The 22,639-nt window shown below is 63.6% G+C and overlaps 1 protein-coding gene across 1 annotated transcript in view; it reads left to right on the top strand.

Moving 5' to 3' along the window:
* The window catches only part of LOC308620874 (mucin-5AC-like), a gene marked incomplete at its 5' end in the record, with an annotated part of 28,803 nt that extends 7,555 nt beyond the window's left edge, over positions 1–21,248 (top strand). Inside the window, 39 exons of the mRNA XM_081240761.1 lie at positions 368–462; positions 1,090–1,216; positions 1,392–1,647; positions 1,717–1,769; positions 2,023–2,123; positions 2,310–2,461; positions 2,608–2,746; positions 2,835–2,948; positions 3,097–3,276; positions 3,889–4,128; positions 4,348–4,504; positions 4,898–5,026; positions 5,275–5,437; positions 5,925–5,975; positions 7,093–7,321; positions 7,661–8,650; positions 9,073–9,245; positions 9,444–9,605; positions 10,956–11,117; positions 11,268–11,426; positions 12,496–13,169; positions 13,455–13,663; positions 14,180–14,354; positions 14,729–14,979; positions 15,087–15,270; positions 15,700–15,907; positions 16,374–16,552; positions 16,912–16,999; positions 17,108–17,217; positions 17,401–17,432; positions 17,825–17,996; positions 18,350–18,451; positions 18,595–18,632; positions 19,018–19,140; positions 19,221–19,319; positions 19,637–19,756; positions 19,888–19,951; positions 20,057–20,171; positions 20,546–21,248. Of these exons, the coding sequence (XP_081096887.1) occupies positions 368–462; positions 1,090–1,216; positions 1,392–1,647; positions 1,717–1,769; positions 2,023–2,123; positions 2,310–2,461; positions 2,608–2,746; positions 2,835–2,948; positions 3,097–3,276; positions 3,889–4,128; positions 4,348–4,504; positions 4,898–5,026; positions 5,275–5,437; positions 5,925–5,975; positions 7,093–7,321; positions 7,661–8,650; positions 9,073–9,245; positions 9,444–9,605; positions 10,956–11,117; positions 11,268–11,426; positions 12,496–13,169; positions 13,455–13,663; positions 14,180–14,354; positions 14,729–14,979; positions 15,087–15,270; positions 15,700–15,907; positions 16,374–16,552; positions 16,912–16,999; positions 17,108–17,217; positions 17,401–17,432; positions 17,825–17,996; positions 18,350–18,451; positions 18,595–18,632; positions 19,018–19,140; positions 19,221–19,319; positions 19,637–19,756; positions 19,888–19,951; positions 20,057–20,171; positions 20,546–20,816 (7,046 nt within the window). The 3' untranslated portion in view covers positions 20,817–21,248. The remainder of the gene's footprint in view (positions 1–367; positions 463–1,089; positions 1,217–1,391; positions 1,648–1,716; positions 1,770–2,022; positions 2,124–2,309; positions 2,462–2,607; positions 2,747–2,834; positions 2,949–3,096; positions 3,277–3,888; positions 4,129–4,347; positions 4,505–4,897; positions 5,027–5,274; positions 5,438–5,924; positions 5,976–7,092; positions 7,322–7,660; positions 8,651–9,072; positions 9,246–9,443; positions 9,606–10,955; positions 11,118–11,267; positions 11,427–12,495; positions 13,170–13,454; positions 13,664–14,179; positions 14,355–14,728; positions 14,980–15,086; positions 15,271–15,699; positions 15,908–16,373; positions 16,553–16,911; positions 17,000–17,107; positions 17,218–17,400; positions 17,433–17,824; positions 17,997–18,349; positions 18,452–18,594; positions 18,633–19,017; positions 19,141–19,220; positions 19,320–19,636; positions 19,757–19,887; positions 19,952–20,056; positions 20,172–20,545) is intronic.
* Positions 21,249–22,639: the final 1,391 nt, after the last annotated feature.

Genomic DNA, 22,639 nt, shown 5'->3' with positions numbered 1-22,639 from the left:
CAGGCCAACCTGGTGCCGGGGCCCCTGGGCCAGAGGTCTGAGCATGGGCTCCTTGGGGGCCCGGCCTGAAGGGGGAGTCAGGTGGTAGGTGAACAGGCAGACTCAACATGCGTCGTTCTGGCCGGGTGAGCCCCGGGAGGAGAGGATCAGGGTGCTGGGGGGAGGGGAGGCCCACCCTCCTTGCCTGCTCTCCTGGGGGGACCGGGCTGGGGGGCGCTCGGGAAGCAGCCTAGGTCTGCTCACACCTGGCCCTCTTTCATACGGAGCATGAGGGATTCCGGCTAAAAGGAAAGCTGCTCATCTCCGTGTAGCTCCCGCCTGACGTGACCGTCCAGCCTCGCTGACGGCCCCCACTCCCCGTCCACAGAGAAATACGCTCAGCACTGGTGCTCGCGGCTGACAGGCCCCCACGGCCCCTTCACCCGCTGTCACGCTGCTGTGAACCCCAGCACCTACTACTCGGTAATGCCACCCACCTGCCTCTGCCCTTGGACCACTCGGCCACCCTCAGGGTCCCAAGGGCCGTGGCAGCAGCGTCTGGGCCCAGCCGGTCTCTCAGCCTCCAGTTTCTCCCGCCCCCATTCACTCACTCATTCACGCACTCACTCATTCATTCACTCACTCATTCACACACTCACTCATTCATCCACTCATTCATTCACTCATTCATCACTCATTCATTCACTCACTCATTCACTCACTCACTCTTTCATCCACTCATTCATTCATCACTCACTCACTCACCCACCTGCTGCGGTTCTGAGTCCGTCCTGTCCTCCTGCTCCATGCTAGGCACAGGGCCTACACCCAGGGAGTGAGTGGCCCGCTGGCCCCAGGGCGCAAATGAGAAACTGGCGTCTAAGGCTGACTACACAGGGCTGGGCCACTGGGTCACAGAGATGAGGGGCTGTGGTCCTTCCAGCACCCCTGCCCCCCAGCAGGGGCGTGACTGCAAGATGCTCTGTGCACGTTAGTGGGACCCCCGTGAGGCTCGGGGAGGGGTTCTGGGGAGGCAGGGGCTCCGGCAGCAGCATGGGGGAAGCTCACCGTGTGTGGCCTGGGGTCTCTGATGTCCCAATGCCCCCCCAGAACTGCATGTTTGACACGTGCAACTGTGAGAAGAGCGAGGACTGCATGTGCGCGGCCCTGTCCTCCTACGTGCGGGCCTGCGCCGCCCGGGGCGTGCTGCTCGGCGGCTGGCGGGACGGCGTGTGCAGTGAGTGTCCCAGGGTGGAGGTCCCATGGCCCCCGTCCCCCAGCCAGGCTCAGAGGCCAAGGAGCGCCCAGGCCAGTGCCCCGGGACCCCATCAAGGACGAAGGGCCTGGCGGGAACAGGGAAGCCAGGGGGGCCAGCCCTGTCCTGAGTGCTACCCACTCCTGGCATCCTGCAGCAAAGCCCATGACCACCTGCCCCCAGTCGCTGACCTACCTCTACAACATCAGCACCTGCCAGCCCACGTGCCGGGCCCGGAGTGACGCGGACGTCACCTGTAGCATCAGCTTCGTCCCAGTGGACGGCTGCACCTGCCCTGACGGCACCTTCCTGGATGATATGGGCAAGTGTGTGCCGGCCACCAGCTGCCCCTGCTACCATGGGGGCTCCCTGGTCCCCGATGGGGAGTCGACGCACGAGCAGGGGGTCATCTGGTAAGAGCCCCTGCTGAGTGGGTGGTGTGGGCGAGGCTGGGGAACCCTCTGACCACTCTCTCCTTGCAGCACCTGCACCCAGGGCACACTGACCTGCATCGGAGGCCATGCCCCAGCTCCAGGTGAGCCCGGAGTGGGGGAGGGAGAGGGAGGGGGCCCTCGGTTATCTCTGCCTAAAGTATGGGGTTAAATGCCCACAAGTCAGCGAGGCTGGTGAGTGCCAATCAGCGTCTCTGGGCTCAGCAGCGTGGGCACCCTGCCTGCGCACTCACACACTCACCCTGGGGCGGCCAAACTCTGCCGTCGGGAAACACGTCCCTCAAGCGAGCCTGGCAGGTGGCGTCAGGGTACACTGAATGGCCCCACCCTCCCCAGTCTGTACCCCACCCATGGTCTACTTCGACTGCCGCAATACCACGCCTGGGGCCGCTGGGGCTGGCTGTCAGAAGAGCTGCCACACCCTGGACATGGACTGTGTAAGTGTCCCCAGCGACCCCCCTCCAACAGCCCCACACCTCCTCGGCCCTCATGGGCACCTGTGGAGAAGCCCACTCACTGGCCCCAGGGGACCCCTGCCCGCAGGCTGCTGGTCTTCTATCCCTGTGGCCCTGCTGCAGGCCCTGGGGGTCCACTAAGCTGTGTCTGCTCCCCTGCCTCCATAGTACAGCTCCCAGTGTGTGCCTGGCTGTGTGTGTCCCCACGGGCTGGTGGCCACTGGTGACGGCGGCTGCATCCCTGTGTCCGACTGCCCTTGTGTGCACAACGAGGCCAGCTACAAGCCGGGCCAGAGCATCCGGGTGGGCTGCAACACCTGGTATGTGGGGGGCTCGGACCCCACCTGGGGGAGGGTTCCCTGCAGCGGGAGGGGCAGCCCAGCCGGCAAGTCCTGCCCCCACCCAGGCAGGCAGCTGGGCCTCTAGGAGGGAGGCTTGGGCCTGATGCTTGCCGCCCCTGCCCCAGCACCTGTAAAAGCAGGACGTGGCAGTGCACAGACAAGCCCTGCCCGGCCACCTGCACGGTGTATGGCGACGGCCACTACCTCACCTTCGACGGGCAGCGCTACAGCTTCAGCGGGGACTGCGAGTACACACTGCTTCAGGTATGTGGCTGCCGAGCTCTCCCGCCGTCCCGCAGGCCTGCTGTGCTGCCCCGGGGTGCACGCTCAGTCCCATCCCGGCCTCCCCCAGGACCACTGTGGGGAGAATGGCAGCGCCCAGGACAGCTTCCGTGTCATCACCGAGAACGTCCCCTGTGTCACCACCGGGACCACCTGCTCCAAGGCCATCAAGATCTTCCTGGGGGTGAGCAGTGGGCGGGGGGCTTGGTGGGGAGCCCCCAGGAAGGCCACGCTCCCATGGCCGAGCCGGGACGGGGGCCGCAGGGCCATGGACCCGTTCGACAGGTAGCTGGGGTCCTCACCCAGACACTCACTGGCCCTGCCCCACGCAGAGCTACGAGCTGAAGCTGAGTGACGGGAACGTGGAGGTGATCGAGAAGGAGCAGGGGCAGGTGCCCCCCTTCTCCATCCGCCAGATGGGCATCTACCTGGTGGTAGACACGGATGTCAGCCTGGTGGTGCTGTGGGACAAGCGGACCAGCATCTTCCTCAGACTCAGCCCCGAGTTCAAGGTGAGGCCCTGCCCAGGAAGGACGCTGCCCTCACCCCAGACCAAGGGCCGGCCGGAGACAGGGATGCGGGTGGGGGAGAGACAGAGAGAGACTGAGAGACACAGAGACAGCGTGAGAGACAGACAGAGAGATAGAAACACAGAGAGATAGAGAGAGACAGAGAGACAGACAGAGAGACACAGGGAGGCAGAGAGGGAGAGGGGGTGACAGCAGGGGCCCCTCGGCGTGTCCGGGTCCTGCAGCTGCTGGAAGAAATGATCCCTGACTGGTGGCCCTTCTCTCGCAGTCTGGACACTAAGTCCAGCCAGGTGCCCCAGGGCCACGTTCCCTCCAGAGGCTGGAGGGGAGGATCCTTCCCGCCTCCTCCAGCGTCCGTGGCCCCAGGCGCCCCATCAGCCCAACCTCTGCCCACGACGTCCCTTTACTGTCTTCACTCTGTGTGTGTCCCTCGTCCTGTAAGGACACCGGCCACTGGATCAGCCACCCCAGTCCAGGATGCCCTCATCCTAACTTGATCGCATCCGCAGAGACCCTGCTTCCACCTGGGGCCACGCTCGTGGGTCCCGGGTCAGGACCTGAGCCTGTGCCGTCTCTGCGTCTGTCCGTCCGCAGGGGAGGGTCTGCGGGCTGTGCGGGAACTTTGACGACAACGCCCTCAACGACTTCACCACGCGGAGCCAGTCCGTGGTGGGCGACGTGCTGGAGTTCGGCAACAGCTGGAAATTCTCCCCGTCCTGCCCGGACGCCCAGGCCCCCAAGGACCCCTGCACCGCCAACCCGTACCGCAAGTCCTGGGCCCAGAAGCAGTGCAGCATCATCAACAGCGTCCCCTTCAGCGCCTGCCACGCCCACGTACGCAGGGTGTTCCTCCAGGCACCTGGGGACAAGGGACAGAAATGGGAGCAGTGGCTCTTTGCCACCCTCTAGGGCCAGCTGTGGCCATGAGGACCCAGCTCGTGGGACAATGAGCTCCAGGGGAAACCGGCCCAGGCCGACACCAAGCTGCATTGATTCCCCGGAGCCCACAGGGATGGTGGGTCCCCCGGCGTCTGAAGCCTCTCTCTCCCGTAGGTGGAGTCGGCCAGGTACTACGAGGCTTGCGTGAGCGACGCGTGCGCCTGCCACTCGGGGGGCGACTGCGAGTGTTTCTGCACGGCCGTGGCCGCCTATGCCCATGCCTGCCACGAAGTGGGCGTGTGCGTATCCTGGCGGACCCCGGACATCTGCCGTGAGTGCCCACGGATGTGTCCGTCAGGGTGGGGCGGAGACACTGGGAGTGACAAGAGTGGTATTGAACGTGTGAGGGGAGGAAGGGCTTGAAGGGAATCAGCAGAGCGGCCCCCATCCATGGAGCCTGGCTGCAGTGGGTGGGCGTCCCTGACAAGCTGGCCAGCTCCCCTCCCCACTGCCCCCTCTTGCCCCTGGGCATCCCAGGCCCATGTCCTCTGAGGCTGCGTCCGGGAGGCACAGAGGAGGGACGTGTCTTCAGAACAGCTCGCAGGACTTGGTCAAGGATCGGGGTACGGGGGAGCCCCCCGGGGCTGTCCTTGCAAGGGCGGCACTCCAGCCGGGGCCCCCTGGGCCGAGCGCCTGGCCCTGAGCCCGCCCCCGTTGTCCGCAGCCTTCTTCTGCGACTACTACAACCCCCAGGGCCAGTGCGAATGGCACTATCAGCCCTGCGGGGTCCCCTGCCTGAGGACCTGCCGGAACCCCAGCGGCCGGTACCTGCACGACGTCTGCGGCCTGGAAGGTGCGCTGCTCCCCTGCTGGTCTGGGCGGGGCCGTGCTGGGCAGCCGGTGGTTGGGGCAGAGGTTTGTCCTGGGGATCCTGGGACCCTTGGCCAGGCTGGCCTGCTCCTGACCCCTTGTGGTGCCTTTGCGGCCATAGCCTCAAGCTCCCCACGGCGTGGTGGGGTCCAGGGCTGGGGACTGAGTCGAGGCGGGGCTGAGGCAGTGGGCAGTTGGTGTGGCTGGGACTCAGGCCTCTCTGGTCCCCAGGCTGCTACCCCAAGTGCCCATCAGAGGCCCCCATCTTCGATGAGGACCAGATGCGATGTGTAGCTTCATGCCCAACCCCGACCCCACCAACGCTCTGCCGCGTCCAGGGCAGGTCCTACCGGCCGGGCTCCGCGGTGCCCTCGGAAAAGAACTGCCACTACTGGTGAGTCGCTTGGCGGGAGCCGCGAGGACCCTGGAGCACGTGGGGGATCCGCCCAGCCCTCCGCCACTGGGGAAAGGCCCCACCCGGCCACCGCCCAGCAGAGCCTCCCTCCTTCAGGGCCAGAGGGTCCCCCAGCCTGGGTTTTCTGTGGGGTCCAACAGGGAGCTTCCTTTATGCAGGATGAGGGTGGGGGTTCTGGGGGTGAAGGAAGGGGCCAGAGGGGAAGCTGAGCCATGATACAGCCCAAGGACCTCTGGGAAGACACCCTATTCCCACCCACTCCCTGAGGGAGTGGCCTTCAGAAGGTCCAGGGGGCTCAGTGGCCATGCTCGAACTGCCTTCTCTGGTCATTGATAGGAAGGGCTCCCTGAGAGGGCGTGACCTCTGGGGCTGAGGCGTGGCCCCCAGGAACCCCAGTGGGGCTTCCCCTGCCTGCCTGCCCCTGGGTGAGTCTCCACCCCCAGACTCATCTCCCTTCTGTTGACAGCGTTTGCACTGAGAGCGGCGTGCAGTGCACCTACGACTCTGAGGGTGAGCGGTGGGCGGCCCTCCTTGTGCCCGGGGTCTCGGGTCCCTGCCTGCGCCCCGGCCCCCTAACCGCCTGGCTGCTGTCCTCCCCACAGCCTGTGTCTGCACCTACGATGGGAGGCGCTTCCGTCCTGGGGAAGTCATCTACCACACGACAGATGGCACAGGGGGCTGCATCTCCGCCCGCTGTGGGGCTAACGGCACCATCGAGAGGAGGGTCGAAGCCTGCGGCCCTACCCCCCGCACCCCCCAAACCACCTTCACCTTCTCTACACCCCTGACCGGTAAGGCAGACACGTGGGGTGCCGACCGGGCGGGGCCATCCCCCCACCCCTGGCCCTGAGAGGCAGGAAGGAGCCAGGACGGGAGAGGGCATGTCCCTGTGCCAGTCAGCCCGCAGGCAGGAAGGGCCAGCCACCTTGAGGCCGGCAGGACCCATGTCCCCAGTCATGCTCTCAGGGCTGAGGCACCCAGCACGGGGCAGGGGCTGTGAGCAAAGGTATCCCAGGTTAGTTCCTGGGGAGAGGACCACGGGAAGCCCAGCTGGGGAGTCCCTGCCTGGATCCAGTGCTCTCTGATCGCCTTGCATCGCACCAGGGCCAGGCACCTCCGCATCCTAACGTCTTCTAAGGGTGACTTAGAGCCTTATTAGAGCTTCCCCCAAGGGTGAAGAGCCCCTATAACTCTGGCTTTAGATTCCGGGGAGCAGGCTTCCTTTACACAAGCTTAATTCACCCCTTGACTCAGCTGTGGTGAGCTTTACCCCTGCCAGGTTTGGGCATATCCCGGACTCTTGGTGGCTGCCCTCTCTCTCTCCCAAGTTCCCGTCGTGGGCAGAGAGAGACAGGCAGCTGACACTGAGAGGGGGGGCGGGGGGGTGTCCTCGAGTGTGGGGAGCCCTGGCCCCTGACGCTCGCCCTTTCTCTCCTGCCCTCAGTCGTGAGCTCGACGCTTCCACCCGGCACACACCCCAGCCCTTCCAAAAGGACAGCACACGCTCCGAGCTCGGCCCCGGCCACCACCCCGGGCACATCCCCTGGACCAACCCCGCCCACAGCCTCGGCCCCGCCTTCGTCCCGGCCCCCCTGTGGGGAGGCGTGCCAGTGGTCGCCATGGCTGGATGTCAGCCGTCCAGGATGGGGCACAGACAGCGGTGACTTCGACACGCTGGAGAACCTCCGTGCCTATGGGCACCGGGTGTGCCGAGCGCCGAGGGCGGTGGAGTGCCGAGCCGAGGGCGCCCCCGAGGTGCCGCTGGAAGTCCTGGGGCAGCGCGTGCAGTGCAGCCCGACGGTGGGGCTGACCTGCTACAACAGGGACCAGGCCTCTGGGCGCTGTTACAACTACCAGATCAGGGTCCTGTGCTGCTCCCCCCGGGCCTGCCCCACGAGCAGTACAGAGACCACCCCTCCCGCAACCTTCAGCACAACCGAAACTGGGCCCACGCCAGCAACCAGCGGGGTTGCATCTGTGCCGACAGGGAGCACAGGCTCCTCAGCCCCTGTCACCACACGTGGCCCAACCACTGCCTCTACGACGAACAAAACACCTGGCCCAGGTACCTCAGCAACTGGGAAAATAACCCTCTCGACCCCCAGCCCAGCGCCAGTTTCCACCACAACCTCTGTGTCAACCACAACTCCAGGGCCCTCGAAGGGACCCTCATCTGAGCCAACCGAGGTCGCGTGTTTTCAGGAATCGTGCGCCTGGACCAGGTGGCTTGACAGCAGCTCCCCTGGGGCCGGGACGGACGGTGGAGACTTTGACAGTTTTCAGAACCTGAGATCCAAAGGCTATAAATTCTGTGCAAACCCCAAGAACGTGGAATGCCGGGCAGACATCTTCCCCAACATCACACTGCAGACACTGGGGCAGCACCTGATCTGTGACAAAAACGTGGGGCTGATTTGCTGGAACAAAGACCAGCTGCCCCCCATCTGCTACAACTACCAAATCCGGATCCTGTGCTGTGAGATGGTGGATGTTTGCACAACAAAGACCAGACCCCCTACCACACCTGGGCCCACACACACGACCACAGGTGAAACCAGCACTGCCTGGACCACTGCAACTTTCTCGTCTTCCACACAACACAGCACTGCCAGCTCGGCATATGTGCCCCCCAAAACGAGGGTCACAACCAGAAAAACTGAGCAGTCCCCTCTGGGGACCACCTCTTGCCAGCCACAGTGCACATGGACCAAGTGGTTCGATGTGGACTTCCCATTTTCTGGGCCCCACGGAGGAGACTTTGAAACGTACAGCAACATCGTCAGAAGAGGAGAGAAGATCTGCCACCGACCCGAATACATCAGCGCCCTGGAGTGCCGAGCCGAGAACCACCCAGATGTCAGCATCCAGACGCTGGGCCAGGTGGTGCAGTGCAGCCTGGAAGTGGGCTTGGTGTGTCGGAACCGGGACCAGAAGGGCAAGTTAAGGATATGCCTCAACTACGAGGTGCGTGTGCTGTGCTGTGAGCCCCAGAAACGTTGCACTCTCACACATGCCACAGTTCCCAGCACTTCAAGTGTGAGTGTCACCAGCCAGACAGGGACCACCTCCCATGAGGCCACATCCAGTGCAACCACTGTGCAGACAACCAGCCCAACCGTGGTTCCTATAACCAGCATAACCTCTGTGGAGACAACCATCACAACCTCAGCTCCTACAAGCAGCACAACCTCTGTGCAGACAACCAGCCCAAGCACAGCTCTTACAATTAGCACCACTACTGTGGAGACAACCAGCCCAACCACAGCTCCTAGAACCAGCACCACTACTGTTGAGACAGCCAGTACAACCTCAGCTCCTACAACCAACATCACCACTGTGGAGACAACCAGCCCAACATCAGCTCCTACAACCAGCACCACCACTGTGGAGACAACCAGCCCAACCACAGCTCCTACAACTAGGACCACCACTGTGGAGACAACCGGCCCAACCACAGCTCCTACAACCAGCACCACCACTGTGGAGACAACCGGCCCAACCACAGCTCCTACAACCAGCACCACCACTGTTGAGACAGCCAGCACAACATCAGCTCCTAGAACCAGCACCACCACTGTGGAGACAATGGGCCCAACCACAGGTCCTACAATTAGCACCACCACTATGGAGACAACCAGCACAACCTCAGCCCCTACAAGCAGCACAACCTCTGCGGAGGCAATCAGCACAACCTCAGCTCCTACAAGCAGGACAACATCAGCGGAGACAACCAGCTCAACTGCACCTCCTACAACCAGCATAATCTCTGTGCAGACAACCAGCCCAAGCACAGCTCTTACAATTAGCACCACCACTGTGGAGACAACCAGCCCAACCACAGCTCCTACAACCAGCACCACCACTGTGGAGACAACTGGCCCAACCAGAGCTCCTAAAACCAGCACCACCACTGTGGAGTCAACCAGCCCAACCACAGCTCCTACAACTAGCACCACCACTGTGGAGACAACCGGCCCAACCACAGCTCCTACAACCAGCACCACCACTGTGGAGACAACCAGCACAACCTCAGCTCCTACAAGCAGGACAACATCTGCGGAGACAACCACCTCAACTGCACCTCCTACAACCAGCAAAATCTCTGTGCAGACAACCAGCCCAATCTCTGTGCAGACAACCAGCCCAAGCACAGCTCTTACAATTAGCGCCACCACTGTGGAGACAACCAGTACAACCCCAGCTACTACAGCAAGCACCACCACTGTGGAGACAACCAGCCCCACCACAGCTCCTAGAACCAGCACCACCACTGTGGAGACAACCAGCCCAACCACAGCTCCTAGAACCAGCACCACCACTATGGAGACAACCGGCCCATCCACAACTCCTAGAACCAGCACCACCACTGTGGAGACAATCAGCACAACATCAGCTGCTACAACCAGCACCACCACTGTGGAGACAACCAGCCCAACCACAGGTCCTACAATTAGCACCACCACTGTGGAGACAACCAGCACAACATCAGCTGCTACAACCAGCACCACCACTGTGGAGACAACCAGCCCAACCACAGGTCCTACAATTAGCACTACCACTGTGGAGACAACGGGCCCAACCACAGCTCCTAGAACCAGCACCACCACTGTGGAGACAATGGGCCCAACCACAGCTCCTAGAACCAGCACCATCACTGTGGAAACAACCAGCACAACCACAGCTCCTAGAACCAGCACCACCACTGTGGAGACAACCGGCCCAACCACAGCTCCTAGAACCAGCACCACCACTGTGGAGACAACCAGCCCAACCACAGCTCCTACAATTAGTACTACCACTGTGGAGACAACCGGCCCAACCACAGCTCCTAGAACAAGCACCACCACTGTGGAGACAACCGGCCCATCCACAGCTCCTAGAACCAGCACCACCACTGTGGAGACAACCGGCCCATCCACAACTCCTAGAACCAGCACCACCACTGTGGAGACAACCAGCACAACATCAGCTGCTACAACCAGCACCACCACTGTGGAGACAACCAGCCCAACCACAGCTCCTCCAATTAGCACCACCACTGTGGAGACAACCAGCACAACATCAGCTGCTACAACCAGCACCACCACTGTGGAGACAACCAGCCCAACCACAGGTCCTACAATTAGCACTACCACTGTGGAGACAACGGGCCCAACCACAGCTCCTAGAACCAGCACCACCACTGTGGAGACAACGGGCCCAACCACAGCTCCTAGAACCAGCACCACCACTGTGGAGACAACCAGCTCAACCACAGCTCCTACAATTAGCACCACCACTGTGGAGACAACCAGCACAACATCAGCTGCTACAACCAGCACCACCACTGTGGAGACAACTAGCCCAACCACAGGTCCTACAATTAACACCACCACTGTGGAGACAACTAGCCCAACCACAGGTCCTACAATTAGCACTACCACTGTGGAGACAACCGGCCCAACCACAGCTCCTAGAACCAGCACCACCACTGTGGAGACAACCGGCCCAACCACAGCTCCTACAACCAGCACCACCACTGTGGAGACAACCAGCACAACCTCAGCTCCTACAAGCAGGGCAACATCTGCGGAGACAACCACCTCAACTGCACCTCCTACAACCAGCAAAATCTCTGTGCAGACAACCAGCCCAATTTCTGTGCAGACAACCAGCCCAAGCACAGCTCTTACAATTAGCGCCACCACTGTGGAGACAACCAGTACAACCCCAGCTACTACAGCAAGCACCACCACTGTGGAGACAACCAGCCCCACCACAGCTCCTAGAACCAGCACCACCACTGTGGAGACAACCAGCCCAACCACAGCTCCTACAGCAAGCACCACCACTGTGGAGACAACCAGCACAACATCAGCTGCTACAACCACAGCTCCTACAGCAAGCACCACCACTGTGGACACAACCAGCACAACATCAGCTGCTACAACCAGCACCACCACTGTGGAGACAACCAGCCCAACCACAGGTCCTACAATTAGCACCACCACTGTGGAGACAACCAGCACAACATCAGCTGCTACAACCAGCACCACCACTGTGGAGACAATGGGCCCAACCACAGCTCCTAGAACCAGCACCATCACTGTGGAAACAACCAGCGCAACCACAGCTCCTAGAACCAGCACCACCACTGTGGAGACAACCAGCCCAACCACAGCTCCTAGAACCAGCACCACCACTGTGGAGACAACCGGCCCAACCACAGCTCCTACAATTAGTACTACCACTGTGGAGACAACCAGCCCAACCACAGCTCCTAGAACAAGCACCACCACTGTGGAGACAACCAGCCCATCCACAGCTCCTAGAACCAGCACCACCAATGTGGAGACAACCGGCCCATCCACAACTCCTAGAATCAGCACCACCACTGTGGAGACAACCAGCCCAACCACAGGTCCTACAATTAGCACTACCACTGTGGAGACAACGGGCCCAACCACAGCTCCTAGAACCAGCACCACCACTGTGGAGACAACCAGCCCAACCACAGGTCCTACAATTAGCACTACCACTGTGGAGACAACCGGCCCAACCACAGCTCCTAGAACCAGCACCACCACTGTGGAGACAACCGGCGCAACCACAGCTCCTACAGTTAGCACTACCATTGTGGAGACAACTGGCACAACCACAGCTCCTAGAACAAGCACCATCACTGTGGAGACAACCGGCCCATCCACAGGTCCTAGAACCAGCACCACCACTGTGGAGTCAACCAGCCCAACCACAGCTCCTACAACCAGCACCACCACTGTGGAGACAACCAGCACAACATCAGCTGCTACAACTAGCACCACCACTGTGGAGACAACCAGCCCTACCACATCTCCTACAACCAGTACCATCACTGTGGAGACAACCGGCCCAACCACAGCTCCTGTAACCAGTACCACCACTGTGGGGACAACTAGCCCAACCACAGGTCCTACAATTAGCACCACCACTGTGGAGACAACCAGCCCAACCACAGCTCCTACAACCAGCACTACCACTTTGGAGACAACCAGCCCAACCACACCTCCTACAACCAGTACCATCACTGTGGAGACAACTAGCCCAACCACAGCTCCTGCAACCAGTACCACCACTGTGGGGACAACCAGCCACACCACAGCTCCTACAACCAGCACCACCACTGTGGAGACAACCAGCAGAACATCAGCTCCTACAACCAGCACAACTTTTGTCACTATACTTGAAACAACCCACTCCCAACCCAGGACCACCTCCTGCCAGCCACAGTGCCTGTGGACCAAGTGGTTTGATGCGGACTTCCCATCTCCTGAGCCCCAAGGAGGAGACTTTGAAACCTACAGCAACATCATCAGAAGAGGAGAGAAGATCTGCCACCGACCCGAATACATCAGCGCCCTGGAGTGCCGAGCCGAGAACCACCCAGATGTCAGCATCCAGACGCTGGGGCAGGTGGTGCAGTGCAGCCTGGAAGTGGGCCTGGTTTGTCGGAACCGGGACCAGAAGGGAAGGTTCAGGATGTGCCTCAACTACGAGGTGCGCGTGCTGTGCTGTGAGCCCCAGAAAGGCTGCCCTGTCAACTCTGTGACTCCCTTTGTGACTTCAAGTCCCCAGTCCTCACTCTCTCCCAAGTCCACCACCCCCACGGTTTCCCTGGTGACCTCCCCCAGCTCCGCAGCGCCCTCCACCTCCACGTGCTACTGCAGTGTGGCCGACAGGTTCTACCCCGCAGGTATGTGTACTCTACCTGGGTGTGGGGTGTATGCTGACCCTGGTCACTGTTGTCCTGTTCACAAAACTACGGTGTTAAGGGGAGGGAGGGGTGCCTTGTCTTTGCGAAAGGACTAGGTCTTGTGTGTAGGAAGGCAGTAAGCCGTCTCTGAGGATATGCCATCTACATCTGGGAAGGAAGGCCACCTGCCAGACCAGCACCCAGGTGGACCACCAGCCTGGTTAGACTCCCTCCTGGTGATCGCTTCTTGGCTCTCCTAGTGCCCTCCTGTTCCTTTTCTTGCAGGATCCATCATTTACCAACAGACAGACCTCTCCGGACACTGCTATTATGCCGTTTGCAGCCTGGACTGCCACGTGGTCAGGCGGACCGACCACACCTGTCCCACCAGCACGCCCCCTCCTGCCCCGGCCACCTCCATGCCAGTGTCCTCCTCTTCTGCCTCTGTGACCGTTACTCAGGGCGGATGCCCAAACGTCGTCCCCCCAAGGACGGTAACCTCACCTTTGCTGCCCTTCTCGGGGGCTCAGGGGGGCCGGGGCAGGGACCTTCAGCATCATTCAAAGTAGGCTGTTGCATCAAGTGTGCATGAAGGTTGGTGACCCCTTGGCTGATGTAGGCTGACCATGGCAAGAGGCCATTTCTGGTCCTCCTGAACTTCTGGAAGGGGGTGCCAGGAGCGTGGGGCCCGAGGTTGAGACTCCGTTGCCTATAAAGGGGGCTAGAGCAGGTGACTGATGCTCCGGACAGGGTCAAACGGCCAAGGAGTGGAAAAGGTGGGTGGGGAACAGGGTGGAAACGGGCAGAGGGGGAAGGGGGCAACCTTCAACACCCTGGACCCCTCCCAGTCAGCCGGGTGCTCGGTGGGGTCTGGGGGAGGAGAGGCCTGGTGTAAGTGTTGGTCCCAATCCCGGTGGCTCTTCTCTCCCCGGAGACCCAGGCGAGCTCTGAGCCACGAGGGGTGGGCGCCGGGTCAGGGCAAGGCCCCGCAGCAGTCTTTGCTTCCGCAGAAAGGCGAAACCTGGGCCATGCCCAACTGCTCTGAGGCCACTTGTGAGGGCAACGGGGTCATCACCGTGAGGCCGCGCCAGTGTCCAAAGGCGCAGAAGCCCACCTGCACCAGCGGCTACTCCGCTGTGATGGTGACCAGCCAGGAGGACTGCTGCCCGCACTACGAGTGCCCATGTGAGTGGGCGGGGCCGGGGTGGCGGCCATGGCAGAGAAGCGGGACGGAATCGGTGGGACCCAGGAAGGACTTCCCAAGGTCAGGGCAGCGGTGGTGGCGCCCAGCCTCCTGCCCAGGTGCCCGGTGGAACTCTGCCCAAGCCCAGAGCAGCCGGGCCACGCAGGCGCAAGGGGGCATCCGGAGTCTGGTCCCACCTCTTGGCCGCTTCGGGCACCTACTGGACAGAGTTCTGTGCGCTGTTGGCGTGTGGGTCCCGACAACAGGGCAGTCGCCTGCTCGCCTTGGTGCGGGACACACCTGCCCCTGCGGGAGCCCTGGGGCGGTGGGAGGAGGCCCGTAGTGCGGCCAGGTAAGGCGGCTCGTCCTCCCGCAGGCGTGTGTAGCCGCTGGGGCGAACCCCACTACGTCACTTTCGATGGCACATACTACACTTTTCTGGACAACTGCACGTATGTGCTGGTGCAGCAGATCGTGCCCGTGTTCGGACACTTCCGGGTGCTGATCGAGAGCTACTTGTGTGACGCTGAGGATGGGCTGCCCTGCCGACAGTCCATCATCGTCGAGTACCAGAAGGGCCGTGTCGTGCTGACCCTCAAGCCTGTCGGAGGGGTGATGACCAATGAGGTGGGGATGCCCTCCGGGCAGCCCCCATTTTTGCCGGGCGGACTGGGGGCGCCAGGCACTGGCTGATCGCCACCCGGTTCTCTTTCCCTCGCTGGGTCACCGTCTAGATCACCTTCAACGGTGAGGTGGTCAGACCCGGCTTCCAGAAAGACGGCATCGTCGTCTCCCAAATCGGCACCAAGATGTACGTGACCATCCCCGCCCTCGGTGTCCAGGTCATGTTCAGCGGCCTCATCTTCTCCGTGGAGCTGCCTTTCAGCAAATTCGCCAACAACACGGAGGGGCAGTGCGGTGAGCGCCCGGCCCCAGCCCCGCTCTGGCCCTCCGGACTCTGGGCCCTTTCTCTGGCTGGGAGTGTCTGGTGTGAGAAGTGTCGGCCTCGGGTGTGTCCCTCCAGGAACTGCATTCTTGGCTGGGGGTGAGACCGCCCATGTGGCGCGGAGCCTTCAGGTGATTCTGCTTTCCAGCTGCACCAAGAATGTGTGGCCACACGGCCCAGGGGCCTGGCCCATACCTGAGGCCTCTTTGGGAACTGCCCCAGTGTCTTGGAGGCAAAAGAAAGCACAAGGAGGTCAGGGGACCTCCACAACCCACCGAGGGTCCCACAGCAACCCACCGAGCGCGGCGTGGAGACGCCGGGGCCCGGCCCCCAACGCTCCAAGGGAGGCTGAGGGTGCCTCTGCTTTCCCCGGCTGACTGACCGCTGCTTCCACGCCCCAGGCACCTGTACCAATGACCAGAAGGACGAGTGCCGCCTGCCCGGAGGAGCGGTGGTACCCTCCTGCTCCGACATGCCCAGCCACTGGAATGTGACATACCCCGGCCAGCCATCCTGCCCCAGGCCTCCCCTGACGCCCACCACAGTTGAGCCCAAGAAAACGCCCACCTCGTGTCCACCTTCGCCAATCTGCCAGCTAATTCTGAGCAAGTGAGATTCCCTGGCAGGGCTGGGGTGTGGGGGGTGTCGAGTAGCCCTGCTAATCCCACGCTGCCTGGGAGATGGGAAGAAGTGGGTGGGCCTGCAGGGGGCTCCGAGGGAGAGGGGGTCACAGCTGCTGGAACGCCAGGCGCAGAGCCCAGTGGGGATCATGGCGGGTCGGCCTCTGAGGCTCTGAGGCAGCTCATGGTGGCTCCGGGCATAAGCCGTCAGCCGGCGGCAGCACGCAGGCGTGCAGGGCATGGGGGGAGCCCAGCGGAGAATTTGCAGAAAGAAAAGCTGTGTTGCAGCCAGACACCCTCCCCACCGCACACAGATGGCCCCAGAGGCTGGGGTCCCTTGGCACACAGGTCGGCCCAGTGACGCCTCTCCCTCGGGACCCTTCATTAGGGAAAGCCTACAGCCTGGCAACCCCACCATGGAGCTGCCCCATGACCCGTGTGTCTCTGTGCTGCAGGGTCTTCAAGCCGTGTCACTTGGTGATCCCCCCGTGGCCATACTACCAAAGCTGCACCTTTGACCAGTGCCACATGCCCAGGGTGCACATGCCGTGCTCCAGCCTGGAGCTGTACGCCACCCTCTGCGCGTCCCTCAGTGTGTGCATCGACTGGAGGGGCCTGACCAACCACACATGCCGTGAGTGCCCCCCCACCCCCAGCCCCAGAGTGTCCCGTCCCGCTGGGCAGTGGCAATCAGCATGTTCGAGGGGACAGACACACTGGGCAATCCATGAGTGGGCTTGGGTGGTCAGTATGGGCTTCCGGGAGGAGGAGGGCTGAGCCCAGGATGGAGTGCATTTGTTTCCTGGAGGGACAAGAGGGGCCATCCAGGTCAGAGCCCCTGGGCCCAGGGTGCAGGGGTCCAGGGCTCGGACAGGCTGGGCGGTGCAGGGCACACAGCAGGTGCCTGGGCCAAGAGCTCCAGCCAGCGGGGCCCAGGCCAGGGCTCGCTGCTCGTGCCCTCCGGCCTCAGGTGTGGCCTCGCCCTTCGCACAGCTTTCACCTGCCCTGCTGACAAGGTGTACCAGCCCTGCGGCCCGTCCATTCCTTCCTACTGCTACACGAACGACAGTGCCAGTGCCCTGTAAGCACCTGCCCTCTCCCTCTGGGACACCCCCACCCCTCCCCTGTCCCCAGGCCGCCTCTCCCCACCCTGGAGGTCACGGCCCCGCTCCCCCTCCGCTCCCCACAGGGCCCTCCCGGAAGCCGTTCCCGTTCCCATGACGGAAGGCTGCTTCTGCCCCGAGGACATGAAGTTGTTCAGCTCGAGCGCGGAGGTCTGCGTGCCAGCCAGCTGCAGCAGTACGTCACCGGGGCTGCGCTCGGGGGCTGCCACGCCCTGGCCCCAAGGGCTCTGCGCTTCTCAGCCAGGCCCCAGGGCTTTCCACCACAGCCTAGGCTTCCCCCAGCCCCCGACACCGGGTCTTCCCGTGACGGGCTGGGGGCCATGGAGGCCCAGCGATGACGTCCTCTCTTTCCCTCCAGGTTGCCTGGGGCCCCACGGGGAGCCTGTGGAGGTGAGTGTGGCACCCTTGGGGGACCCAGAGGAGGGGAAGGGAGGGGCCAGGGTTTCCTGAGCAAAGACTCAGGAGGCCTCCTTGCACGGCCCTGGAGGAGGGTGGGTGCTGGCCCCAAGGCTGGCCGCGTCCCGCCCTCCCTGGAGACCCCCTCCCGCCTGGCTCCCACGCAGTGAAGGTGGGGACGGTGGGGAGGGTGGCCGGTCGCCCGCACAACTCCCTCCCACCCTGCCTCCTGGCCCCCATGGGCCTCCCAGAGCCCCAGCAGCCCTCAGCCCCGCCCACACTTTGGAAGACCCCTTGCAGGCCGTCAGCCGTGGGCCGCCTCCCACTGTGCCATGGGACAGGCAGGCGACCAACGGCCCGGGGGTCCCATGTCCTTCCCCTGACAGCCTGGCCACACTGTCAGCGTGGACTGTCAGGAGTGCACCTGCAAGGGCGGCACCTGGACTCTGAGCTGCCAGACTCGGCCCTGTGCCCCGCCCCCCGCCTGCCCCGAGCCCGGCTTCGTGCCAGTGCCCGCGGCCCTGCAGACCGGCCAGTGCTGTCCCCAGTACACTTGTGGTGAGCCCCAGGCCGGGTGGGGGCGCACATGCACAGGCTCAGGGCTGGCCAGCTTTGTCCCTGAAGGGTCCCGAGGTGCTGGTACCTGGGGGCACACCCCAGGAGGGTGGTGGGCATACCCTCCCTTTATGTGGCTTCAGCTGCTGACCCCCAGCAGGAAGGCTCAAGGGTAAGGGGTACCATGGAGGTCAGAGCCGAGCAGAAGCCTCGTCCCCCGTGGTGGTGGGCATCCCCTGGAGAGCCTACCACCTGTCCACTGGGTAGTCAGTACTCCTGGAGACCCCCAGGGGGAGGCGACACTCAGGCTTGGGAGGGAGGCAGGTCCCCTGACGCCCCCTTTCCGTCTGCTGCAGTCTGCAACACCACATACTGCCCCCCGCCCGAGGACTGCCCAGAAGGCTCGCGCTCCATCCTGGCCTATAAGGAAGGGGCTTGCTGCCCGACCCAAAACTGCAGTGAGTGTCCTGGCTCAGCGGCAGCCAGGCTGTCCCCAGCCTGGGGCTGGGATGCTGTAGTGGTGGCGCGGGCAGCTGCTACGCGGGAGGCTGGCGGGACAAGGGGATGGCGGGTCTGCAGGTCTGCTTTCTCCCCCGCGCAGGCTGGACCGTCTGCAGCATCAATGGCACCTTGTACCAGGTAAGAACCAGCCGAAGGTCAGGCCCCCTGGTGCACAGGGACTGGAGTCCCCCCGTCCTGCCAGCTTCTCCCCGAGGCTGCATCCCTGCGGGCCTGGGTGGCCTTTGGAGCAGCAGTGGGTTCTTCGGGGACCACGGCCCCTGTCCTGAACTTGAGAAGGTCCCCAGCCTTGCTCTCTCCATGCCGGGTCCTCCAAAGCATGTGACCTCCCTGGAGGAGCAGCCTTGGGGCTCTGTCCCCCAAACCGGGACCCCAGCCAGGAGGCACTACTGAGGGTCACCTCAGGGGAAGAGTCTGCCTGGCGGGGGCAGGCCTGGAGGGGACGTCCGGGAGGGCAGGGGCACCAGGCCCGGCTGGGCAGACACTGTCACCTTGACTCCCCCAGCCTGGTGCCATAGTCTCCTCGAACCTGTGCGAAAAGTGTTGGTGTGAGTTGCCCGGTGGGCCCCAGTCGGATACGTTCGTGATCAGCTGTGACACCCAGATCTGCAGCACCCATTGCCCCGTGGTGAGTGCCCCCCACTTCACACTCCCACCCCCACGCAGCGCCCAGCCGGGGCTCAGGCCACACATCCTGCCCCCTCCCAGGGCTTCGAGTACCAGACACAGAGAGGGCAGTGCTGTGGCGAGTGCGTGCAGGTGGCCTGTGTCATGAACACCAGCGACAGCTCTGCTCACCTCTTCTACGTGAGTAACGGTCACGGGGCCTTGGGGTGAGTTCCGGGCGGGGCAGGCCACAGGCTCCGGGGGGGGGCCAGCCCCACCCCTGCACAGGGTGGCCGCCGGGAGCGCACAGCGACAGCGGGGGTGCTGGGTGGATGGCTTCCTGGTGCACTGGGGCCCCTGGGGAGCCGTCAGTGCAAGGCGGGTGCAGAGCAGAGGCCGCGGGAGCCTCTGGACGCCCGTGGGCTGGGGGCTGACAGACAAACGGATGCAGCACCCTCCCCTGCTGGAAGGGGGGCCTTGGGGAGGGCCACTCACTTGCTGGCTGGGCCTCCCTGCAGCCCGGCGAGTCCTGGTCAGACCCCGGGAGCCGCTGCGTGACACACGAGTGTGAGAAGTACCAGGATGGGCTCGTGGTGGTGACCACGAGGAAGGCGTGTCCCCCACTCAGCTGTCCCGCGGTGAGTCCTGGGAGCCCTCCCGCCCTGCCCAGGGGGGTCGACAGTGGCCATGGGAGGATCGGGCCCTGCGTGGGAGTGGGCGCCACCGTCTTGCGTCCCTGCCCTCGCCAGCGGCATCTCTGTCCTCACAGGACAAGGCTCGGCTGAGCGAGGACGGCTGCTGCCCCTTCTGCCCCCAACCCTCAGTCCAGAACAGTGAGTGGGCGTGTCTGCCAGGGGAGGGGGACACAGGAGGCGGCGTGGGGCGGGGGGCGCCCGGCCAGGGCTGACCTCTGCGCCGCCTCCCGTGTCCCTCCCCAGGGTCGACCTGCGCCGTGTACCACGAGCTTCAGGTCCTCCGGCAGCCAGGCTGCAGCTCCGTGGTGCCCGTGCGCCTCACCTACTGCCGGGGCAACTGTGGGGACACCACCTCCATGTACGTGAGCCCCTGACTCGCCCAGGGCAGACCCGCAACACCCCCCCGCCCACAGAGGGCTCCTGCACGGCAGGGCCTGGGGCCGGCAGACAGGGGCAGGATGGGGGGCTGGGGGCCAGCAGGGGGCTGGGCCGGAGGCCAAGCACAGCTCGCGGCCTGTCTGGACTCACACTCTTCTCTTTACTGAGACCCCAGACTCGGGGTCCCCGTTGGTGACCTGCTGGTCAAGTGGTTGCTGAGAGGCTGCTGGGCCCCTCCCTAGCCTTTGGGGGCTCAGAAGGAGCCACGGGGCCCCTCAGCTGCCGTGACTGGCACGCAGGAGCCACTGTTAAACGCCCCCCGTGACCTCTGGCTCAGGCGGCCCCTGCCCGCAGGTACTCCCTGGAGGCCCGCACTATGGAGCACAGGTGCAGCTGCTGCCGCGAGCTGCGGGTCTCTCTGCGGAACGTGACCCTGCGCTGTGAGGACGGCTCCAGCCAGGCCTTCAGCTACACCGAGGTGGAGGAGTGCGGCTGCGTGCGCCTGCGTTGTGACTCCCACGGGGGCCCCGGCCACTCATGGGAGGTGCAGGGTGCCGAGCGCAGCCAGGAGGCAGGGCTCAGGCGCAAGAGCAGAGGCACCCCGGCTTCCCGGCCTTTGCAGTAGAGGAGCCGGAGCCCCGCCCTGTCCCTCCAGGACAGGCCCACAAGAACGTCTGTATTCGCTGCAATCTCAGCCTCCAAGGCCAGTGGAACCTGAGCCCCGGTCCAGGTGACCCAAGCCTAGGACGCACGGTCCACCCCTTTCGTCCCTCTCCAGGTCCAGCGGCCCTGGGTGTACAGTGGCCCTGACGGGCTTGCAGCCGCCGGCTCAGGACCAGCCCGTGTGGGCAGGGGGTGGGGGAGGCTCCTCTGGCTGTGGGTCTAGCCTGCTGGCCCCAGCCTTCAGCATCACGTAAGGTCCTGATCCACAGGGGTCCCTCAGATGCAGCAACTGACTGCTCGGCCAGCCACTGGGAGGCAGAACCTCCCCCCTGCCTCGGCCCTGGGCCTCAGGAAAGGGCCATCGGTTTCGGAAATACACTTGGAGCATTTGCAATTCGTGGGCTCTGTGTGATTTTTAAGCTTGTCCATAAAAGCCGGGAGCAGGTCAGAGGGCAGACATGGGCCCGGGGCCGGGCAGGCCAGCTGCCTGGTCGTCTGTGCATTTGGCTGGACAGAGGGCGGGAGTCCCGCGGGTCCACCCAGCTGAGCCGTCAGACTGGGAAGGCTCCATCTTCTCTCTACAAATCTCTGGACTCTCCCATCACACCAAGTCAAGCTCGGTGTGCGGTGCTCCTGTGTCTGTGCACGTGTGTGCAAGTGTGCAGTGCACTGTGTGCATGTGTGTGCGCACGTGTGTGTGCGCGCGCAGGCCCAAGGGAGACCAATCCCCCAGGAGTGCTGTTGCCCTGCCCTCTGTGACCCCTGCCCCCTGCCCTGGGAACCTCCAAGTTTCGAAAACCCAGACCCTCTTCCTCAGAGGCCCCAGGGGAGTCCCTGACACCCCCCCCGTGACACACTGGCCTCAGGCTGGACCCAGCCCCACAGCATCACTGGGAAGGTGGGCAAGGGCCGTGCGGATGTCCCTCTCCAGGCATGGAGGGAGCCTGCTGCCCAGAGAGGGCAGCGGAGGGGGCAGGGGGCAGGGTCCAGCACAGGAATGCACAGGCTATCCCGAGCTCCCCAAGCCTGAGTGCCAGGAAGGGGCACCCAGAGCAGACAGGCCCACGGGGTCAGGTGCCAGCCCGCTGACCCCAGCCATTGCTGGGAGGCCAGCCTGGCCTGGACCCCGACGGGGCGGGGGGCTGCCAGGCTGGACGGTGCTGGCCACCAGGGTTGCCCTGGGGCTCACAGTCCCTGCCGAGCTTTCCACTGCTCCGTGCATCTTGGGGCCCCTTTGCTGGGCCAGAGAAGGCCTCGGGGACCTGTGGACACTGGGCAGTGGGCTCGAGTGGCCAGGCGTGGATGCAGGGCAGGGGCGGACACCTCACCGCCTGTCCTCCACGACAACATGGGTGCGGGGGGAGCAGGCTCTCAATGCTGCTGGAACCTAGGCCCGGGGAGGGCAGCTGGCTGGAGGTCAACTGTGGAAACACAGGAAGCTGGACTCGTGTCCTCATGTCCCTGCTGTGGCTCCTGGAATTAGATGCCCACCGCGTCCACCTCACGCTGCCTTGGTCACAAGAACCTGGGCCGGGCTGAGTTGGGCCTGGGGGCCGGTGGGTCTGGGGCTGGTGGCACCAAAAGTCCCACCTCCAGGACCCAGCTGCAGTCCCTGCACTGCCACAAGGTGGCAGCACAGTGGTCTTGGCGCCTCCGGCTGGGCCAGGGGCTCAGGAAGCAGAGTCAGGGGTCTCAGGGGTCCAGGGAGGCGGCTTACATCCTCTGAGGCTGGGCCGCCCCTTGAGGTCCGCAGGGCCGTGAGGACCCTGGATGAGGGCGAGGACC

The sequence above is a fragment of the Mesoplodon bidens genome (assembly GCF_964165515.1).
Source record: "Mesoplodon bidens genome assembly, chromosome: 7".
In the NCBI taxonomy this organism is placed as follows: domain Eukaryota; kingdom Metazoa; phylum Chordata; class Mammalia; order Artiodactyla; family Ziphiidae; genus Mesoplodon; species Mesoplodon bidens.
Note: the sequence above shows the minus strand (reverse complement) of the source record. Positions and strands in the feature narration are given on the sequence as shown.